The sequence below is a fragment of the Nerophis ophidion genome, linkage group LG04, assembly GCF_033978795.1.
Source record: "Nerophis ophidion isolate RoL-2023_Sa linkage group LG04, RoL_Noph_v1.0, whole genome shotgun sequence".
In the NCBI taxonomy this organism is placed as follows: domain Eukaryota; kingdom Metazoa; phylum Chordata; class Actinopteri; order Syngnathiformes; family Syngnathidae; genus Nerophis; species Nerophis ophidion.
The window spans coordinates 15,058,344-15,075,965 of record NC_084614.1 but is presented as its reverse complement, the minus strand read 5'-3'; the positions used below and the strand labels follow the sequence as shown (position 1 = coordinate 15,075,965).

General features: G+C 41.5%; 1 protein-coding gene across 1 annotated transcript in view; it reads left to right on the top strand.

Moving 5' to 3' along the window:
• ints8 (integrator complex subunit 8) overlaps window positions 1–16,910 on the top strand; it is a 37,128-nt gene extending 20,218 nt beyond the window's left edge. Inside the window, 11 exon segments of the mRNA XM_061897188.1 lie at window positions 1,702–1,886; window positions 1,963–1,996; window positions 2,064–2,123; window positions 2,199–2,260; window positions 2,330–2,448; window positions 5,249–5,352; window positions 5,443–5,493; window positions 8,022–8,095; window positions 8,207–8,271; window positions 8,346–8,389; window positions 16,716–16,910. Coding sequence (XP_061753172.1) covers window positions 1,702–1,886; window positions 1,963–1,996; window positions 2,064–2,123; window positions 2,199–2,260; window positions 2,330–2,448; window positions 5,249–5,352; window positions 5,443–5,493; window positions 8,022–8,095; window positions 8,207–8,271; window positions 8,346–8,389; window positions 16,716–16,832 — 915 coding nt within the window. The 3' untranslated portion in view covers window positions 16,833–16,910.
• The last annotated feature ends 712 nt before the right edge of the window (window positions 16,911–17,622 follow it).

Genomic DNA, 17,622 nt, shown 5'->3' with positions numbered 1-17,622 from the left:
CCTGCGCTGCTGATCCGCCTCCGCTTGGGATGGTTTCCTGCTGGCTCCACTTTGGATGGGACTCTCGCTACTATATTGGACCCACTTTGGACTGGACTCTTACGGTTTTGTTGGCTCCACTATGGATTGGACTTTCACAATATCATGTTGGATCCGCTCGACATCCATTGCATTCGGTCCCCTGGGGGGAGTTGCCCACATGTGCAGTCCTGTCCAAGGTTTCTCATTGTCACTGTCACCTACGTCCCACTGGGGTGAGTATTTCCTTGCCCTTTTGTGGGCCCTACCGAGGATGTCGTTGTGGTTTGTGCAGCCCTTTGAGACACTTGTGATTTAGGGCTATATAAATAAACATTGATTTATTGATTGATTGATAATATCGGCAGGCCGATATTATCGGGCATCTCTAGTTTTGCTTGATTGTAAAAGATACACAACTATCGAAGAGCTGGTCTGAGAAGTAAAAGAGGAGCGATGTTCATATCTTGTTAAAGGCCTACTGAAATGAGATTTTTTTAATTAAACGGGGATAGCAGGTCCATTCTATGTGTCATACTTGATCATTTCGCGATATTATCATATTTTTGCTGAAAGGATTTAGTAGAGAACATCGACGATAAAGTTCGCAACTTTTGGTCGCTAATAAAAAAGCCTTGCCTGTACCGGAAATAGCAGACGATGTGCGCGTGACGTCACGGGTTGTTGGGCTCCTCACATCCTCACATTGTTTATAATTACAGCCTACAGCAGCAAGAGCTATTCGGACCGAGAAAGCAACGGTTTCCCCATTAATTTGAGCAAGGATGAAAGATTTGTGGATGAGGAAAGTTAGGGTGAGGCACTAAAAAAAATAAATAAAAAAAGCGACGGTTCCGGGCGGCGGCATTGGTAGCGTTTCAGATGTAATTAGACACATTTACTAGGACAATTCTGGAAAATCCCTTATCTGCTTAGTGTGTTCATAGTATTTTAGTGAGATTCTAAAAGTCATACCTGAAAGTCGGATGGCTGCGGTGAACGCCAGAGTCTCTTAAAGAGAAGCCATGGAGAAGCCAAGATCACATCTGCTTTTTTGACATCTGCAGCAGGAGGTCCCATAATCCACTGAAGTCTCCGGTAAGAGCTGACTTAATATCACAATTTTCCCATCCAAAAACTTACTGGTTGACGTAGAGAAACATGTTCACTTGACCGCTCTTAGTTAAAGCTTCACAACAAACAAAGAAACACCGGCTGTGTTTCGGTGCTAAAGGCACTGTTGGTTTTCCATCAACAGCATTCTTATTTATAGTCTCCATTATTATTTGAAGAAATCGCAAAAGATTCAGCAACACAGATGTCCAAATTACTGTGTATTTATGCGATGAAAAGAGACTACTTTTAGCTGTAAGTGGTGCTGGACTAAAATGTTTCCTCCAACCAATAACGTCACAAACACGCGTCATCATTCCGCGATGTTTTCAACAAGAAACTCCGCGGGAAATTTAAAATTGTAAACCGGCCGTATTGGCATGTGTTGCAATGTTAATATTTCATCATTGATATATAAACTATCAGACTGCTTCGTCGCTAGTAGTGGCTTTCAGTAGGCCTTTAATATTCACTGTTTTATTGTTCATACTTAATAATGTAAATCCTATCATCTCTAGTAATAAATAGTATTTCCTGTGAATATCACATTCCATATTTTGGAACCTCCAGCTGGGCCAGCTCCTGTCGTCCACGTGCAAAGAGCTCCCGGGTCCCAAAGAGAGCCGGCGCACCGCCAAGGAGCTCTGGGACGTGGTGGTGCAGATCTGCAGCGTCTCCATCCAGCACAAGCGCAGCAACGACGGCCGAGTGGGCCTGATCAAGCACCGGGAGTCCTCCATGGGGATCCTGCACAGGTGCTCTTCACGCTCCGCAAGCCGGTCTTGTGTCGGAGCTCCTTCTAATTACTCTGACCCCTTCTCGTCCATCCAGGAGTAAGCTGATTACCTTTGTCACCAAGATCAGGGTGAGTACGCCACACGAATGCAGACGGGCGAACCCATGTGACGCCTCTTATCGTGTTTTGGTCCCAGGAGCCGTTGGTGCTGACGACCCTCATCTCGCTTTTTGTGAGGCTGCACTCCATCGTGAGGGTACGTCGTCCGCTTCCCGCCGCTCTCTTCGCACAAGTGACACGTTGCTAACTCCCCCCTGCGCCCTCCTCTCAGGATGACATCGTCAACGAAGTGACCGCCGAGCATCTCTCCATCTGGCCGTCGTCTCTCCCCAAGTTAGTTGGCTCTGACCTCCTCCCTTCCTCCTCCCCGACCCCACGCTAAAAAGGCGCGTACGTGTGCAGCATACAGGCGGTCGACGTGGAGGCCGTGGCGGTGACGGTTAAAGAGCTGGTGACCTACGCCCTCACGCTCAACCCCAACAACCAGTCGTGGCTCATCACGCAGGCCGACATCTACTTTGGTATGGCGGCAACGCAGCTGCACTTTTTGCTCCGCCTTTTCGGCACATGGGAAGTAAACGTTAGCTCAATGAAAACATTTTAGCAGTAGCAGCTTTGTTATTGTGAGTAAGCGAAGTGAGTTATATTTGTATATAGCGTTTTTCGCTAGTGACTCAAAGCGCTTTTACATAGTGAAACCTAAGTTACATTTTTAAACCAGTGTGGATGGCACTGGGAGCAGGTGAGTAAAGTGTCTTGCCCAAGGACCGGGGATCGAACCTGGAACCCTCAAGTTGCTGGCACGGCCACTCTACCAACCGAGCTATTCCGCCCTAATGTACAGTGTGTGTAAAATCTTAATGGAGGCTTTTAGGGCATTTATAGGCGTAATACATCAACTTGCATTATTGGTTGACTCTTGCTATCGTCTAATTATGAATTAGAATTCTTTAAAAAGAGAACAACGTACTGTATGTGTTCTTTTCTCACATAAGGATTTCGAATGATAGCCACAATTCTCAAAACAAGGGAAGTTACCTTTTAATATGGCCCACCACTTCTTTGAATTTGGCCAACCATTTCATTTGATGTGACCAGCCACATCGTTTACAGTAGACAGCCACTTAATTTGATGTTAGCATCCACATCAAATGATGTGGCCTGCCACTTCATTTTAATGACCCGCTGCTTCGTTTACTATAATGTGTCCCACCCCCCTCATTTAATGTGGCCTGCCCGCAACATTTGATGTGACCAGGCTACTCAATCTGATGTAGCCCACCGCTTCTTTTATTGTACTGTGGCCCGCCCGCCTCATTTAAATGGCCCAACACTTTTTTTAACATGGCCAGCCCCTTGATTTGAAGTGGCCACCCACGTCAAATGATGTGACCACCCACGTCAAATGATGTGGCTCGACCCTTCTTTTATTTTGGCCTGCCACTTAATTTTATTACCCGCTGCTTCGTTTACTGTAAGGTGGCCCACCCCCCTCATTTAAAGTGGCCTGCCCGCATCATTTGATGTGACTAGGCAACTCAGTCTGATGTAACCCACCGCTTCTTTTATTGTACTGTGGCCCGCCTGCCTCATTTAAATTGGCCTAACACTTTTTTTAACATGGCCAGCACCTTGATTTGATGTGGCTCGACCCTTCTTTTATTTTGACCTGCCACTTCATTTTAATGACCCACTGCTTCATTTACTGTAAGGTTGCCCACCCCCCTCATTTAAGTTGGCCTCCCCGCATCATTTGACGTGACTAGGCAACTCAATCTAATGTAGCCCACCGCATCTTTTATTGTAAGGTGGCCCGCCCGCCTCATTTAACTTGGCCCACTACTTTTTTTTAATTTGGCCAGCCACATCAAATAATGTGACCACCCACGGTAAATGATGTGACCACCCACATCAAATGATGTGGCTCGACCCTTCTTTTATTGTGACCTGCCACTTCATTTTAATAACCCACTGCTTCATTTACTGTAATGTGGCCTGCACCCCCCTCATTTCATGTGGCCTGCCCGCATCATTTGATGTGATCAGGCAACTAAGTCTGATGTGGCCCACCGCTTTATTTATTGTAAGGTGGCCCGCCCGCCTCGTTTAATAGGGCCCACCACTTCTTTTAATCTGGCCAGCCACATGATTTGATGTGACCAGCCACATCAAATCATGTGGCTTGACGCTTCTTTTATTGTGCCCTGCCACTTCATTTTAATAACCTACTGCTTCATTTACTGTAATGTGGCCTGCACCCCCCTCATTTCATGTGGCCTGCCCGCATCATTTGATGTGATCAGGCAACTAAGTCTGATGTGGCCCACCGCTTTATTTATTGTAAGGTGGCCCGCCCGCCTCGTTTAATAGGGCCCACCACTTCTTTTAATCTGGCCAGCCACATGATTTGATGTGACCAGCCACATCAAATCATGTGGCTTGACGCTTCTTTTATTGTGCCCTGCCACTTCATTTTAATAACCTACTGCTTCATTTACTGTAATGTGGCCTGCACCCCCCTCATTTAATGTGGCCTGCTCGCATCATTTGATGTGATCAGGCAACTAAGTCTGATGTGGCCCACCGCTTTATTTATTGTAAGGTGGCCCGGCCCGCCCACCTCATTTAATAGGGCCCACCACTTCTTTTAATCTGGCCAGCCACATGATTTGATGTGACCAGCCACGTCAAATGATGTGGCTTGACGCTTCTTTCATTGTGGCCCGCTACTTCATTTTAATGACCCGCTGCTTCATTTACTGTAAGGTTGCCCACTCCCCTATTTAAATCTGGCCTGCCTGCATCATTTGATGTGATCAGGCAACTATATCTGATGTGGCCCGCCGCTTCATTTACTGTAAGGTGCCCCCCCCCTCATTTAATGTGGCCTGCCCGCCTCATTTGATGTGATCAGGTAACTAAGTCTGATGTGGTCCACCGCTTCATTTATTGTAAGGTGGGTTGGCCCACCCGCCTCATTTAAAATGCCCCGCCACTTCTTTTAATCCGGCCAGCCTCTTGATTTGACGTGACCAGCCACTGAATTTGATTTGGCCAGCCACATCAAATAATGTGACTCAACGCTTCATTTACTCTAGCCCGCCACTTAATTGTAAGGTGGCCCGTCCGCCTCGTTTAAAGTGGCATGCCCTCATCATTTGATGTGACCAACCACTTCATATGATGTTACCAGGTAATTGAATTGGTTTTGGCTCACTGACTAATTTAAAGTGGCCTGGCCCTTCATTTAACGTGACCCACCAGCTATAAAATATAATAATGTGATTTTTGCCAATCAAAATGTGTTTTTCTTCCCTGCAGCGACCAACCAGTACTCTGCGGCACTCAACTTTTACCTTCAGGCCGGCGCCGTGGCCTCGGACTTCTTCACTAAAGCCGTCCCGCCTGACGTCTACTCGGACCAGGTGGGTGGTTTGGTTTGCGAGGACACGCGGCGGTTCTGCTCTTTAGGTGGTCCTCATTGTGCGACGTGTGTGCCCTGTACCCCCGAACAGGTGCTGAAGAGGATGATCAAGTGCTGCTCCATGATGAACTGCCACACGCAGGTTGGAGGCTCTCGCCGTCGCTCCCGTTCTGGTCCTTAAAGAGGACCTGCACTTTATCTGACTTTTTCCCACCATTCACAACCCGTATGTGAGACAAGAACACATGGGTGGTTCTTTTTTATGCACTCTAACTTGTAAATAAACACCGGAAAAAGTCAGCTAACAATGAAAGTAATTGCAATCACTCTTTTCTGCCCATATAGTTAAAAAAAACATCCATAAACCTTCATTAACCTTTTATATACATATATATATGTAATGTAGTATCCGTTACTTTCAAAATAACATGTAACATTTACCTATTTTGCTAATTTTTAAGCGGATTGTGGTGCATTAATTTCACAGACGCACCACAACGTTCACTTTTCCTTCAACAACAACCCTCCTAACATGAGAGACAACAAAGACTACTTCCGGACCAGTAAGGATCCTTAAATGTATATTTTTTTTAGCCTGAATATAAGGAGGACATTTTAGAAGCTGAGTGATAAACAGATGCAGCAATTATCAGCAGGGCTAATCAAGAAATAAAAACTACGAACACAATAAAACAGTCACTTACTGTACAATGTCTGCTCCCTGTGATGCCGACTGATAGGATGTTTCTGTCTTCCCGTTTAGATGAAGAATTAATCATAAATAAAAACCACGAACATGATAAAACAATCACCTACTGTACAATATCTGCTCCCTGGGATGCCGACTGATAGGATGTTTCAATCTTCCCGTTTAGATGAAGAATTAATCATAAATAAAAACCACGAACATGATAAAACAATCACCTACTGTACAATGTCTGCTCCCTGGGATGCCGACTGGTGGGATGTTTATATCTTTCCGTTTAGATGAACTAATCATAAATAAAAACCACTAACTGGAGAAAACAATCACCTACTGTACAATGTCTGCTCCCTGGGATGCCGACTGATGGGATGTTTCTATCTTTCCGTTTAGATGAAGAATTAATCATAAATAAAAACCACGAACATGATAAAACAATCACCTACTGTACAATGTCTGCTCCCTGGGATGCTGACTGATAAGATGTTTCTATCTTCCCCTTTAGATAAAGAATTAATCATAAATAAAAACCACGAACAAGATAAAACAATCACCTACTGTACAATGTCTGCTCCCTGGGATGCCGACTGATGGGATGTTTCTATCTTTCCGTTTAGATAAAGAATTAATCATAAATAAAAACTACAAACATGATAAAACACTTACTGTACAATGTCTGCTTCCTGGGATGCTGACTGATGGATGTTTATATCTTCCCGTTTGGATAAAGAATTAAACAAAAACTACGTACATGATTAAACAATCACTTACTGTACAATGTCTGCTCCCTGGGATGCCGAAAGATGGGATGTTTATATCTTCCCGTTTGGATGAAGAATTAAACAAAAACTACGTACATGATAAAACAATCACTTACTGTACAATGTCTGCTCCCTGGGATGCCGAAAGATGGGATGTTTATATGTTTCCGTTCAGATGAAGAATTAATAATAAATAAAAACTACAAACATGATAAAACAATCACTTACTGTACAATGTCTTTTCCCTGGGATGCCGACTGATGGGATGTTTCTATCTTTCCGTTTAGATGAAGAATTAATCATAAACAAAAACTACTAACATGATAAAACAATCACTTACTGTACAATGTCTGCTCCCTGGGATGCTGACTGATGGGATGTTTGTATCATTCCGTTTAGATGAACTAATCATAAATAAAAACCACTAACTGGATAAAACAATCACCTACTGTACAATGTCTGCTCACTGGGATGCCGACTGATGGGATGTTTATATCTTTCCGTTTAGATGAAGAATTAATCATAAATAAAAACTACTAACATGATCACTCAATCAGTTACCGTACAATGTCTGCTCTCTGGGATGCCGACTGATGGGTTGTTTCTATCTTTCCGTTTCGATGAAGAATTAATCATAAATAAAAACTACTAACATGATAAAACAATCACTTACTGTACAATGTCGGCTCCCTTGGATGCCGACTGTTGGGATGTTTCTATCTTTCCGTTTAGATGAAGAATTAATCATAAAGGTGGGCAGAAACGAGTGTCTTTTCGTGTTTTTCTCACCATCTGCGGGTCTAAGTTGGATGTCAAAGTTGACCAATTTCTCAGTTTATGTAGACAACCTTCTACTAACCAGGTGAGAGGCATGATTTATAAACGAGGATTAACTTTCACCAACTCAGAGGCTCAGTATGGTAATACAGCAGCATACGATAGCGAGCTCTCTGTTATCCCGGCGCCGCTAAAAGTAGTTCCTCGGCATAAGCGCTAATAATAACAAAATCGCTAATATTGAATTATTATTCAGGTCAGGACAAGTGAATGGTTGATGGTTTTGGGATGTTTTTAAGAGGGCAAAATAGACATACTGACTGCTAATACAAATTAGAATGCATAAAAAAATTACATTGTGAATGATCGGGAAAATACATTTTAAAAAGTGCTGTTCCCTGTTAACCCCGGTGTTCTGTTTCCTGATAGGTCGCCGTTCTTTGCCAGTTCCTGAGAGAAGTCGACTACATGACGGCGTTCAAGGCGCTCCAGGAGCAGAACAGGTGCGTCCGCCCAAACAACGCCAGATAAACCCTTCCCTTTATTAACATGTGTGTGTGCGTGCGTGTGTGTGCTTGTGTGTGCGTGTGTGTGTGTGTGTGACTTCAACGCAGCCACGACGCCATGGACTCCTTCTATGACTACATCTGGGACGTCACCATCCTGGAGTACCTCACGCGTATCCTTCCCCCTCGCTCCAACGGACAGCTCGCCGACACTTTTTTGATATCACCCTAACGCAAGCGCCTACAGATATTCACCATAAGCGCGGCGAAGCGGAAAAGCGACAAATAGCGGTAAGACGCGAATTGATTGACTGTAATATTTGGTGCACTGAGCATCATCGTCTTTCCAAAGGCATTATGCAACTGTGCCTCATTTAGTGCTGCAAGGTTCTTTTAAAAGGGAACTGCACACAAGTTTTACCTCTGGTCAAGAAACGTAAATGGAGTATTGAGGGGTTTTTTTAATTTTATTTTTTAGAGGGTTTTAGTGTATTACCTTTTATCTGCAGTTAGCCACCTCGCACTTGCCATATTTTACGACTTAGAATGCATAAAAAAAGGAAAACGCTGAGACGTTGAGCTGCTGCATCACCTCTGAGTTGGTGAGAGTTAATCCTAGATAATTATTAGTGTAAGTTTCCGTCCACCTTTTTTTTTTTATGATTAATTCTTCATCTAAACGGTAAGATATAAACATCCCATCAGTCGGCATCCCAGGGAGCAGACATTGTACAGTAAGTGATTTTTTTATTATGTTTCTAGTTTTTTTTCTTGATCGGTGCTGCTGCTATTAGCTTCGTCTGTTTATCACTCAGCTCCCAAAATACGTAATCGTTACATGTTATTTTGAATGTGACGGATACTACACTATGTATATACTTGGCGTGTATATAAAAGGTTAATCAAGGTTTTTGGATCTCTTTAAAGAAAAAAAACTATGGGCAGAAAATAACTATTTCTATTACCTCCATTGTTAGCTGACTTTTGCAAGTGTTTTTTTTACGGCTTAGAATGCATAAAAAAGAAGAACACAGAGATGTTGAGCTGCTGCATTGCCTCTAAGTTGGTGAGAGTTAATCCTAGATTATTATTATTAGTTTCTGTCCACCTTTTTTTTTTTTAATGATTAATTCTTCATCTAAACCGGAAGATATAAACATTCCATCAGTCGGCACCCCAGGTAGCAGACATTGTACAGTAAGTGATTGTTTTATTAGGTTTCTAGTTTTTTTTCTTGATTGGTGCTCTTAGCTTTGTCTGTTTATCACTCAGCTCCCAAAATAGGTAATCGTTACATGTTATTTTGAATGTGACGGATACTACACTATGTATATACTTGGCGTGTATATAAAAGGTTAATCAAGGTTTTTGGATCTTTTAAAAAAAAAACTATGGGCAGAAAAGAACTATTTCTATTACCTCCATTGTTAGCTGACTTTTGCAAGTGTTTTTTTTACGACTTAGAATGCATAAAAAAGAAGAACACTGAGATGTTGAGCTGCTGCATCGCCTCTGAGTTGGTGAGAGTTAATCCTAGATTATTATTATTAGTTTCTGTCCACCTTTTTTTTATGATTAATTCTTCATCCAAACGGGAAGATATAAACATCCCATCAGTCGGCACCCCAGGGAGCATACATTGTACAGTAAGTGATTGGTTTTATTATGTTTCTAGTTTTTTTTCTTGATCGGTGCTGCTGCTATTAGCTTCGTCTGTTTATCACTCGGCTCCCAAAATAGGTAATCGTTACATGTTATTTTGAATGTGACAGATACTACACTATGTATATACTTGGCGTGTATATAAAAGGTTAATCAAGGTTTTTGGATCTCTTTAAAGAAAAAAAACTATGGGCAGAAAAGAACTATTTCTATTACCTCCATTGTTAGCTGACTTTTGCAAGTGTTTTTTTACGACTTAGAATGCATGAAAAAGAAGAACACTGAGATGTTGAGCTACTGCATCGCCTCTGAGTTGGTGAAAGTTAATCCTAGATTATTATTATTAGTTTCTGTCCACCTTTTTTTTTTTAATGATTAATTCTTCATCTAAACCGGAAGATATAAACATCCCATCAGTCGGCACCCCAGGGAGCAGACATTGTACAGTAAGTGATTGTTTTATTATGTTTCTAGTTTTTTTTCTTGATTGGTGCTGCTGCTATTAGCTTTGTCTGTTTATCACTCAGCTCCCAAAATAGATAATCGTTACATGTTATTTTAATCCAACTTTTTTTTATTGACTTTTTCACATATACAGAAAAAAGGTGCAAGTCGAAACAGTACAATTTTAAAGTCAGTGAATTCTTCATACCCTTACCCCTAAAGTGTGGAATTGCCGTTTCAAGGGATACCCAGGCCGGGAGGGTCTGAGAGCTTCCATCCATCCAGTATAGGAGTTTCTGTACATTAGCCGCCCAATAGTACTGTCTAAAATTAGGGAGTGCAAGCCCTCCCTCAGATTTGGGAGATTGTAGGACCGACTTGCGGATTCGGGCCGATCCGGCCCCCCATAAAAATTTGGATATTGATTTGTCTAATTTATCAAAAAAAGATTTAGTAATGAATATGGGGATATGTTGGAAAAGGTAAAGGAATTTAGGCAGAGTGATCATCTTGATAAGATTGATCCGGCCAGCGAGAGATGATGGTAAAACAGACCAGCGGGCAAAGTCCTTCTCCATTTTTTCAACTAGGGGTAGAAAATTTCCCCGGAGCATGTCAGACATAGCCGGAGTAATAAAAATTCCCAAGTAATGGATCCCGTCCTGTGCCCATTTGAATGCAGCTAAAGATCGCGGTAACTGTTTAGCTAGGGAATTGATCGGAAATAGTTCACTTTTTTGGTAATTAAGTTTGTAGCCAGAGTGTGTGCCAAACCGCTCCAAAATGTTAAAGATTACTGGGAGTGAGCTAGCAGGATCTGAGATGTATAGGAGCAAGTCATCCGCATAAAGCGACACTTTGTGCAACGTGTCCGACCGAGTGATACCTTTAAAGCCCCTCTCCGCGCGCAGCCAAAGTGCAAGGGGTTCTATCGCAATAGCAAACAGTAATGGAGACAGCGGGCAACCTTGTCTGGTACCTCTTTTAAGAAAAACTGGGGAGGACAGTGTATTATTTGTGCGTACCGAAGCTACAGGGGACGAGTATAAAAGTTTAACCCAAAGAATAAAATCTTCATTAAAACCAAACCGACCCATAACATCAAATAGATATTCCCATTCGACCCTATCAAAGGCTTTCTCCGCGTCGAGGGACACCACCACTTCCGGGATTGAGGGGTTTGGCGAATGAATAATGTTTAGGAGGCGCCGAGTGTTGTGTGAGGATTGCCGGCCTAACATAAAACCTGTTTGATCCAACGATATGATGGAAGGCATCACCCTTTGGAGCCGGAGAGCAAGAACCTTGGACAGAATTTTTAAATCTACATTTAAGAGCGAAATTGGTCTATAGCTGCTGCAAAGCTGGGGGTCTTTCTCTTTTTTTAGTATGAGAGAAATGGTGGCCCTCGATAAGGATTCTGGGAGGCGATGGTTCAGGAATGCTTCATTATACATGTCTCTTAGAGCCGGAGCAAGAACACTGGAGAAAGTTTTATAATATTCTGCACTAAAACCATCTGGACCGGGCGATTTATTACTTTGTAAGGATTTGATGGCTTCTGTGATCTCGAGGACACTAATGGGCTGACCCAAGCCCCTCACAGCTCCATGTTCGATCTGGGGGAATGTTATATCATTAAATAGTTCATGTGAAGAAGGGGGGCAGTCTGACGTATATAATGTTGTATAAAATGCGGCAAATGTTTCATTTATCTTAGCTGGATCAGTATGTAGTTCTCCTGTGTTAGAGCGAATAAATGTAATTAGCCTCGACGATGCTTCCTCCCTAACCCGGTGGGCTAAGAGCTTGCCAGCTTTTTCCCCAGATTCGAAAAATCGTTGTCTGGATTTGAGTAGTTGTAATTTTGCTGTATTGACAGACATAAGGTCAAAGTCAGTTTGTAGGCGAAGGCGTTCTTTATATAGTGTCGAGTCCCTGTTTAAAGCGTACTTATCGTCAAGATCCTTAATCATACGGAGCAGCCCATTGATTTGAATGGTTTCTGTCTTATTTAAATTTGAAATAAAAGATATAAGTTGACCTCTAATATAAGCTTTAGATGCCTCCCATAATATACCTCTTCCAATTTCTGGTGAATCGTTCAGTTCGAAAAAACACTCAATTTGATCGTGGAGGAAATTCCTATAATTGTCTTCTGCTAGTGAGGCTGAGTTGAATCGCCATTGTTTAAGGGGTCTAGGTTGAGTGTCCATATTGATGTCGACTGAGGTGGGAGCATGATCAGAGATTACAATACTATGGTAATTACATGTTTTAATTTTGGAAAGTAGTCTATTGTCGAGAAGAAAGAAGTCTATCCGAGTGTAAGTGTGATGTACATGAGAGAAATAGGAGAATTGCTTAATTGTAGGGGAGGCGTGTCTCCACGGGTCTGTAAGGCCTAACTGTTTAGCAAAAGTATCCAATGTTTTAGCTGAATTAGATAAGGGAGCCAGTTTGTTAGATGATCGGTCCAGTACAGGGTCCTGCACCAGGTTAAAGTCCCCGCCCATGATAATCAAATGATTTCCAATGTTTGGAAATGATGTAAACAATTTAGTCACATAAGAATTGTCATCCCAGTTAGGTCCATAAACGCTAGCGAGTATGACTGGGATGCCTTGCAGTTTTCCAGACACAATGATATAACGGCCGGCAGGGTCTGCTACAGTTTGGTTAAGTTCGAATGAAATATTTTTACGAATTAGGATGGCTGTGCCCCTGGCCCTTTCGTTGAATTTTGAATGAAAAATATGGCTGATCCAGGCTCTTTTAAGTCGTGAAATCTCTCTGTTGCGAAGGTGGGTCTCCTGAATGAAAAATATATCTCCTTTGAGGTGTTGCAAATGGGTCAAGACCCTCCCAACTTTAGTGGCGCTCCCCACACCCCTCACATTCCATGAAACAAATCTGAGTGTATTACTGGTGCTTGTCATTTCTCACCATGTCCAACTAGGGGAGCAGAACGGGCTGATGTGTACAAGCGGATCAGGAGGGGGGCTGATGCACGGTAACTGGGAACTGCAGAGGGTACTAGTAAGAGGAGGGGGTAAAACAGAAGCGTGAGAGGAAGGAATGAGGTGATAAACAAACCAATAAAAACATATATGTACAGAAAACACAGCAAGCTCACACACACACTCACACTCACAGACACAACAACATACAATAATGCCAGGTGTGTTACACCTGGCAACCACCTACAGGACCATCGTCCCAGGACCTGAGAACCCCATTGTCGAACCTGAACCTTCAGTGTCCTTTTCACAGCAGTGCGTTGTCCTTGCGCCTGCATGGACGTATCCATAACGGCTTCCGGTTTTTCCACCTCCCGAGAACAACAGATTGGCTCCAACTGAGTCCGAACATTTTAAAGTGCATCAAAACTGCAGTATATTCCTTCGAGACACCTAGTACCTAGTATCAAAACAACTTCAGAAAAGCAAGAAAAGTAAATTAAAAAAAGTATAAACAACTCAAATGGCATGTAGTTGGATAAAGTATAAGTAAGTGGTGTCACATATGTATATACATATAAATATACACATACATACACACACATAAGCAATGTATACGCCTATGGATGTATGGATATGGAATAATAGTAACCAGTTAAGAAATAGGTATATCAGCAGTTAGGTCAAATAATAATAGTAATACTAGAAAAGATAAACCACTGTGTAATATATATCTATTAGAACGTGATAAGTAAATGTAATGGGAAGACAAAAGAATTCGAACGTCGATGTACCAAAATAAAATAAACAATATCGATGGTTGTTTAAACCCTAATGACAGTAATTGTATATTTAACAGGTTAGCTCTGGAATGTCAGCATAATATATTAGCTAAATGGTTAAACAAAAAGTGAATGACAAAAAGTGAATGAGAGTGGATTCAATGAGTGACCACACAGATGTAATGTTCACAGTCAGGCCTAGAGTTGGCGTTACGTTGGCATAGTTAAACGTGATAGAACAGGCCCGGCACGTGTTTTAAGGTTGGTGCCGGCAGTGTAGCCTCCAGACATGGCTGTAGTTAGCCAAGCTAGTGCCGTCCCGCCATGCATTGTGAGGTAGTCACATCATATCAAACAAAGTTTCATTAAAGTCATACCAACTAATGTTAGTCGTTCGCCTGCTCTTGGTTGCGTTGATTATGAGACTTGACGAGGTCTTGGGCGTCTTTCACAGATGCGAGTCGTCGTCTCTTTCCATCCTTGGTTGAAACCATTAGCTTAGCCGGGTAGTGGAGGGCTGGTTTGAGGCCCAGGTTGTAGAGGTCTTTCATGACGTCCCGGTACACGGCCCGCTGTTCCAGTATTTCAGGGCAGTAGTCTTCGAAGATGTGTATCGGTGAGTCCTTATACATTAATTTGCCTCTGCGTTTCCGAGCTTCCCGCACCACCAGCTCCCTCGTTTGGAATCGGTGGAAGCATATCACAACCGGTCTCGGCTTCTCACCGGGGCCTGGCTTCGCTGTTAGCGAGCGGTGGGCACGGTCCAGCTCCGGGGTCGACGACAACGTATGTTCACCCAAGACTTCGACCAGCAATTGAGAGAAGAACGTTGTTGGGTTTGTACCTTCAATGCTTTCGGGTACGCCGACAATTCTAATGTTGTTCCGACGGCTTCTACTCTCCAAATCTATTAGCTTAGCTTTTAGCCTCGCGTTCTCCTCAGTTACAAATGTTAGCTTGGTGTCCATAGCCAACAGTTCTAGTGAGGAGAGGCGCTTCTGGTGTTCCAGAAGTGTGGACTGAATACAATCTAGCGTGGTGTTGAGTTTGGAAAAGGCGAAGTTAAACTCCGACGAGAGAGAAGTCTTGTGGTCCGTTAGCATTGTCGTTAGCGTAGCCATGATGGTGCTTGCCGCCAAGTCTTCCTTCTTTTGCTCCTCCTTTTTGGCTCTATTAGACATTTTCTCGTTCAGCGCGGTAAGGTATTAGTACTATAATAACGGTGATAGCAATTACTGCAATCAGTCGAGCTATACTGAATAGTAGGACTTAAATGTGCGGGAGCGTGAAAAAGTGCGACTACTCCATCTTGTCGCCAACCGGAAGTCGTTACATGTTATTTTGAATGTGACGGATACTATACTATGTATATACTTGGCGTGTATATAAAAGGTTAATCAAGGTTTTTGGATCTTTAAAAAAAAAAAACTGGGCAGAAAATAACTATTTCTATTACCTCCATTGTTAGCTGACTTTTGCAAGTGTTTTTTTTACAACTTAGAATGCATAAAAAAGAAGAACACTGAGATGTTGAGCTGCTGCATCGCCTCTGAGTTGGTGAGAGTTAATCCTAGATTATTATTATTAGTTTCTCTCCACCTTTTTTTTATGATGAATTCTTCATCTAAACGGAAATATATAAACATCCCATCAGTCGGCATCCCAGGAGCAGACATTGTACAGTAAGTGATTATTTTATTATGTTACTAGTTTTTATTTCTTGATTGGTGCTGCTGCTATTACCTTCCTCTGTTTATCTCTAAGCTCCCAAAATAGGTAATCGTTACATGTTATTTTGAATGTGACGGATACTACATTATGTATATACTTGCCGTGTATATAAAAGGTTAATGAAGGTTTTTGGATCTTTTAAAAAAAAAAAACTATGGGTGGAAAAGAGCCATTTCTATTACCTCCATTGTTAGCTGACTTTTGCAAGTGTTTATTTACGACTTAGAATGCATAAAAATTAAAAACTGAAATGTTGAGCGGCTGCATTGCCTCTGTGTTGGTGAGAGTTAATCCTAGATTACGAATCATGCCTCTTACCTGGAAGGTTGTGTACATAAACTGAGAAATGGGTCAACTTTGACATCCAACTTAGACCCGGACATTGCGAGAAAGACACTAGTTTCTGTCCACCTTTTTTTTTTTAAATGATTAATTCTTCATCTAAACGGGAAGATATAAACATCCCATCAGTCGGCATCCCAGGGAGCAGACATTGTAGAATAAGTGATTGTTTTATTATGTTTATAGTTTTTATCTGCTGCATTTGTTTATCACTCAGCTCCCAAAACCTGTAGCTCAGCCTCCTTATATTCAGGCTAAAAAAATATACATTTAAGGATCATCATTGGTCCCAAAGTTAGTCTTTTTTGTCTCTCATTATTAGTAGTGTTGTTGTTGAAGCGAACGTTGTAATACGTCTGTGAAATGAACGTGCTGCTGTCTGCTTAAAAATTTGCTAAATAAGTAATCATTATATGTTATTTTGAATGTGACGGATACTACATTATATACTTGGCGTGTATGTAAAAGGTTAATGAAGATTTTTGGATCTTTTTTTTTTTAGCTCTATGGGCAGAAAATAACTATTCCTATTACCTCCATTGTTAGCTGACTTTTGCAAGTGTTTATTTACGATTTAGAATGCGTAAAAATCAAAAACACGTGTTTTTGTCTTACATAAGGATTGTGAATGATGGGCAAAAAAAAAAAAAAAAGGAGTGCAGTAACCTTTTAAGAACGCCTTTCCCGCGTCCACAGATAAAAGCCATCGGCCAGACGGAGTTGAACACCAGCAACCCGGAGGAAGTTCTGCAGCTGGCGGCGCAGAAACGCAAGAAGAAGTTCTTACAGGCCATGGCCAAACTTTACTTCTAAGCAGCACTGAATCACAACACCTGAATGTGCATTTTTATTTTGTGGTCGAAAATACATGAAATAAATTAACTTTTTGTACACATGGGGCTTCTTTCACACAGAAGTTTGTTTGGAAAAAGAAAAAAAAGACTAATAATTTTGAGGTAATTTCATCAATGTACAGCCGGGGTCACCAACGCGGTGCCTGCGGGCACCAGGTAGCCCATAAGGACCAGATGAGTAGCCTGCTGACCTGTTCTAAAAATAGTTTAAATAGCAGCACTTACCAGTGAGCTGCCTCTATTTTATAAATTGTATTTATTTACTAGCAAGCTTGTCTCACTTTGCTCGACATTTTTAATTCTAAGAGAGACAAAACTCAGAATTTTAAAATCCAAGAAAACATTTTAAAGACTTGGTCTTCACTTGTTTAAATAAATTAATTTATTTTTTTACTTTGCTTCTTATAACTTTCAGAAAGACAATTTTAGAGAAAAAATACAACCTTAAAAATGATTTCAGGATTTTTAAACACATATACCTTTTTACCTTTTAAATTCCTTCCACTTTTTCCTAACAATTTAAATCAGTTATAGTAAATAATTTTTTTTATTGTAATGAATAATACATTTTAATTTAATTCTTCATTTTAGCTTCTGTTTTTTCGACAAAGAATATTGTGAAATATTTCTTTAAACTTGTGATTAAAATTCCAAAAAAATATTCTGGCAAATCTAGAAAATCTTTAGAATCAAATTTAAATCTTATTTCAAAGTCTTTTGACTTTTAAAATTTTTGTTCTGGAAAATCT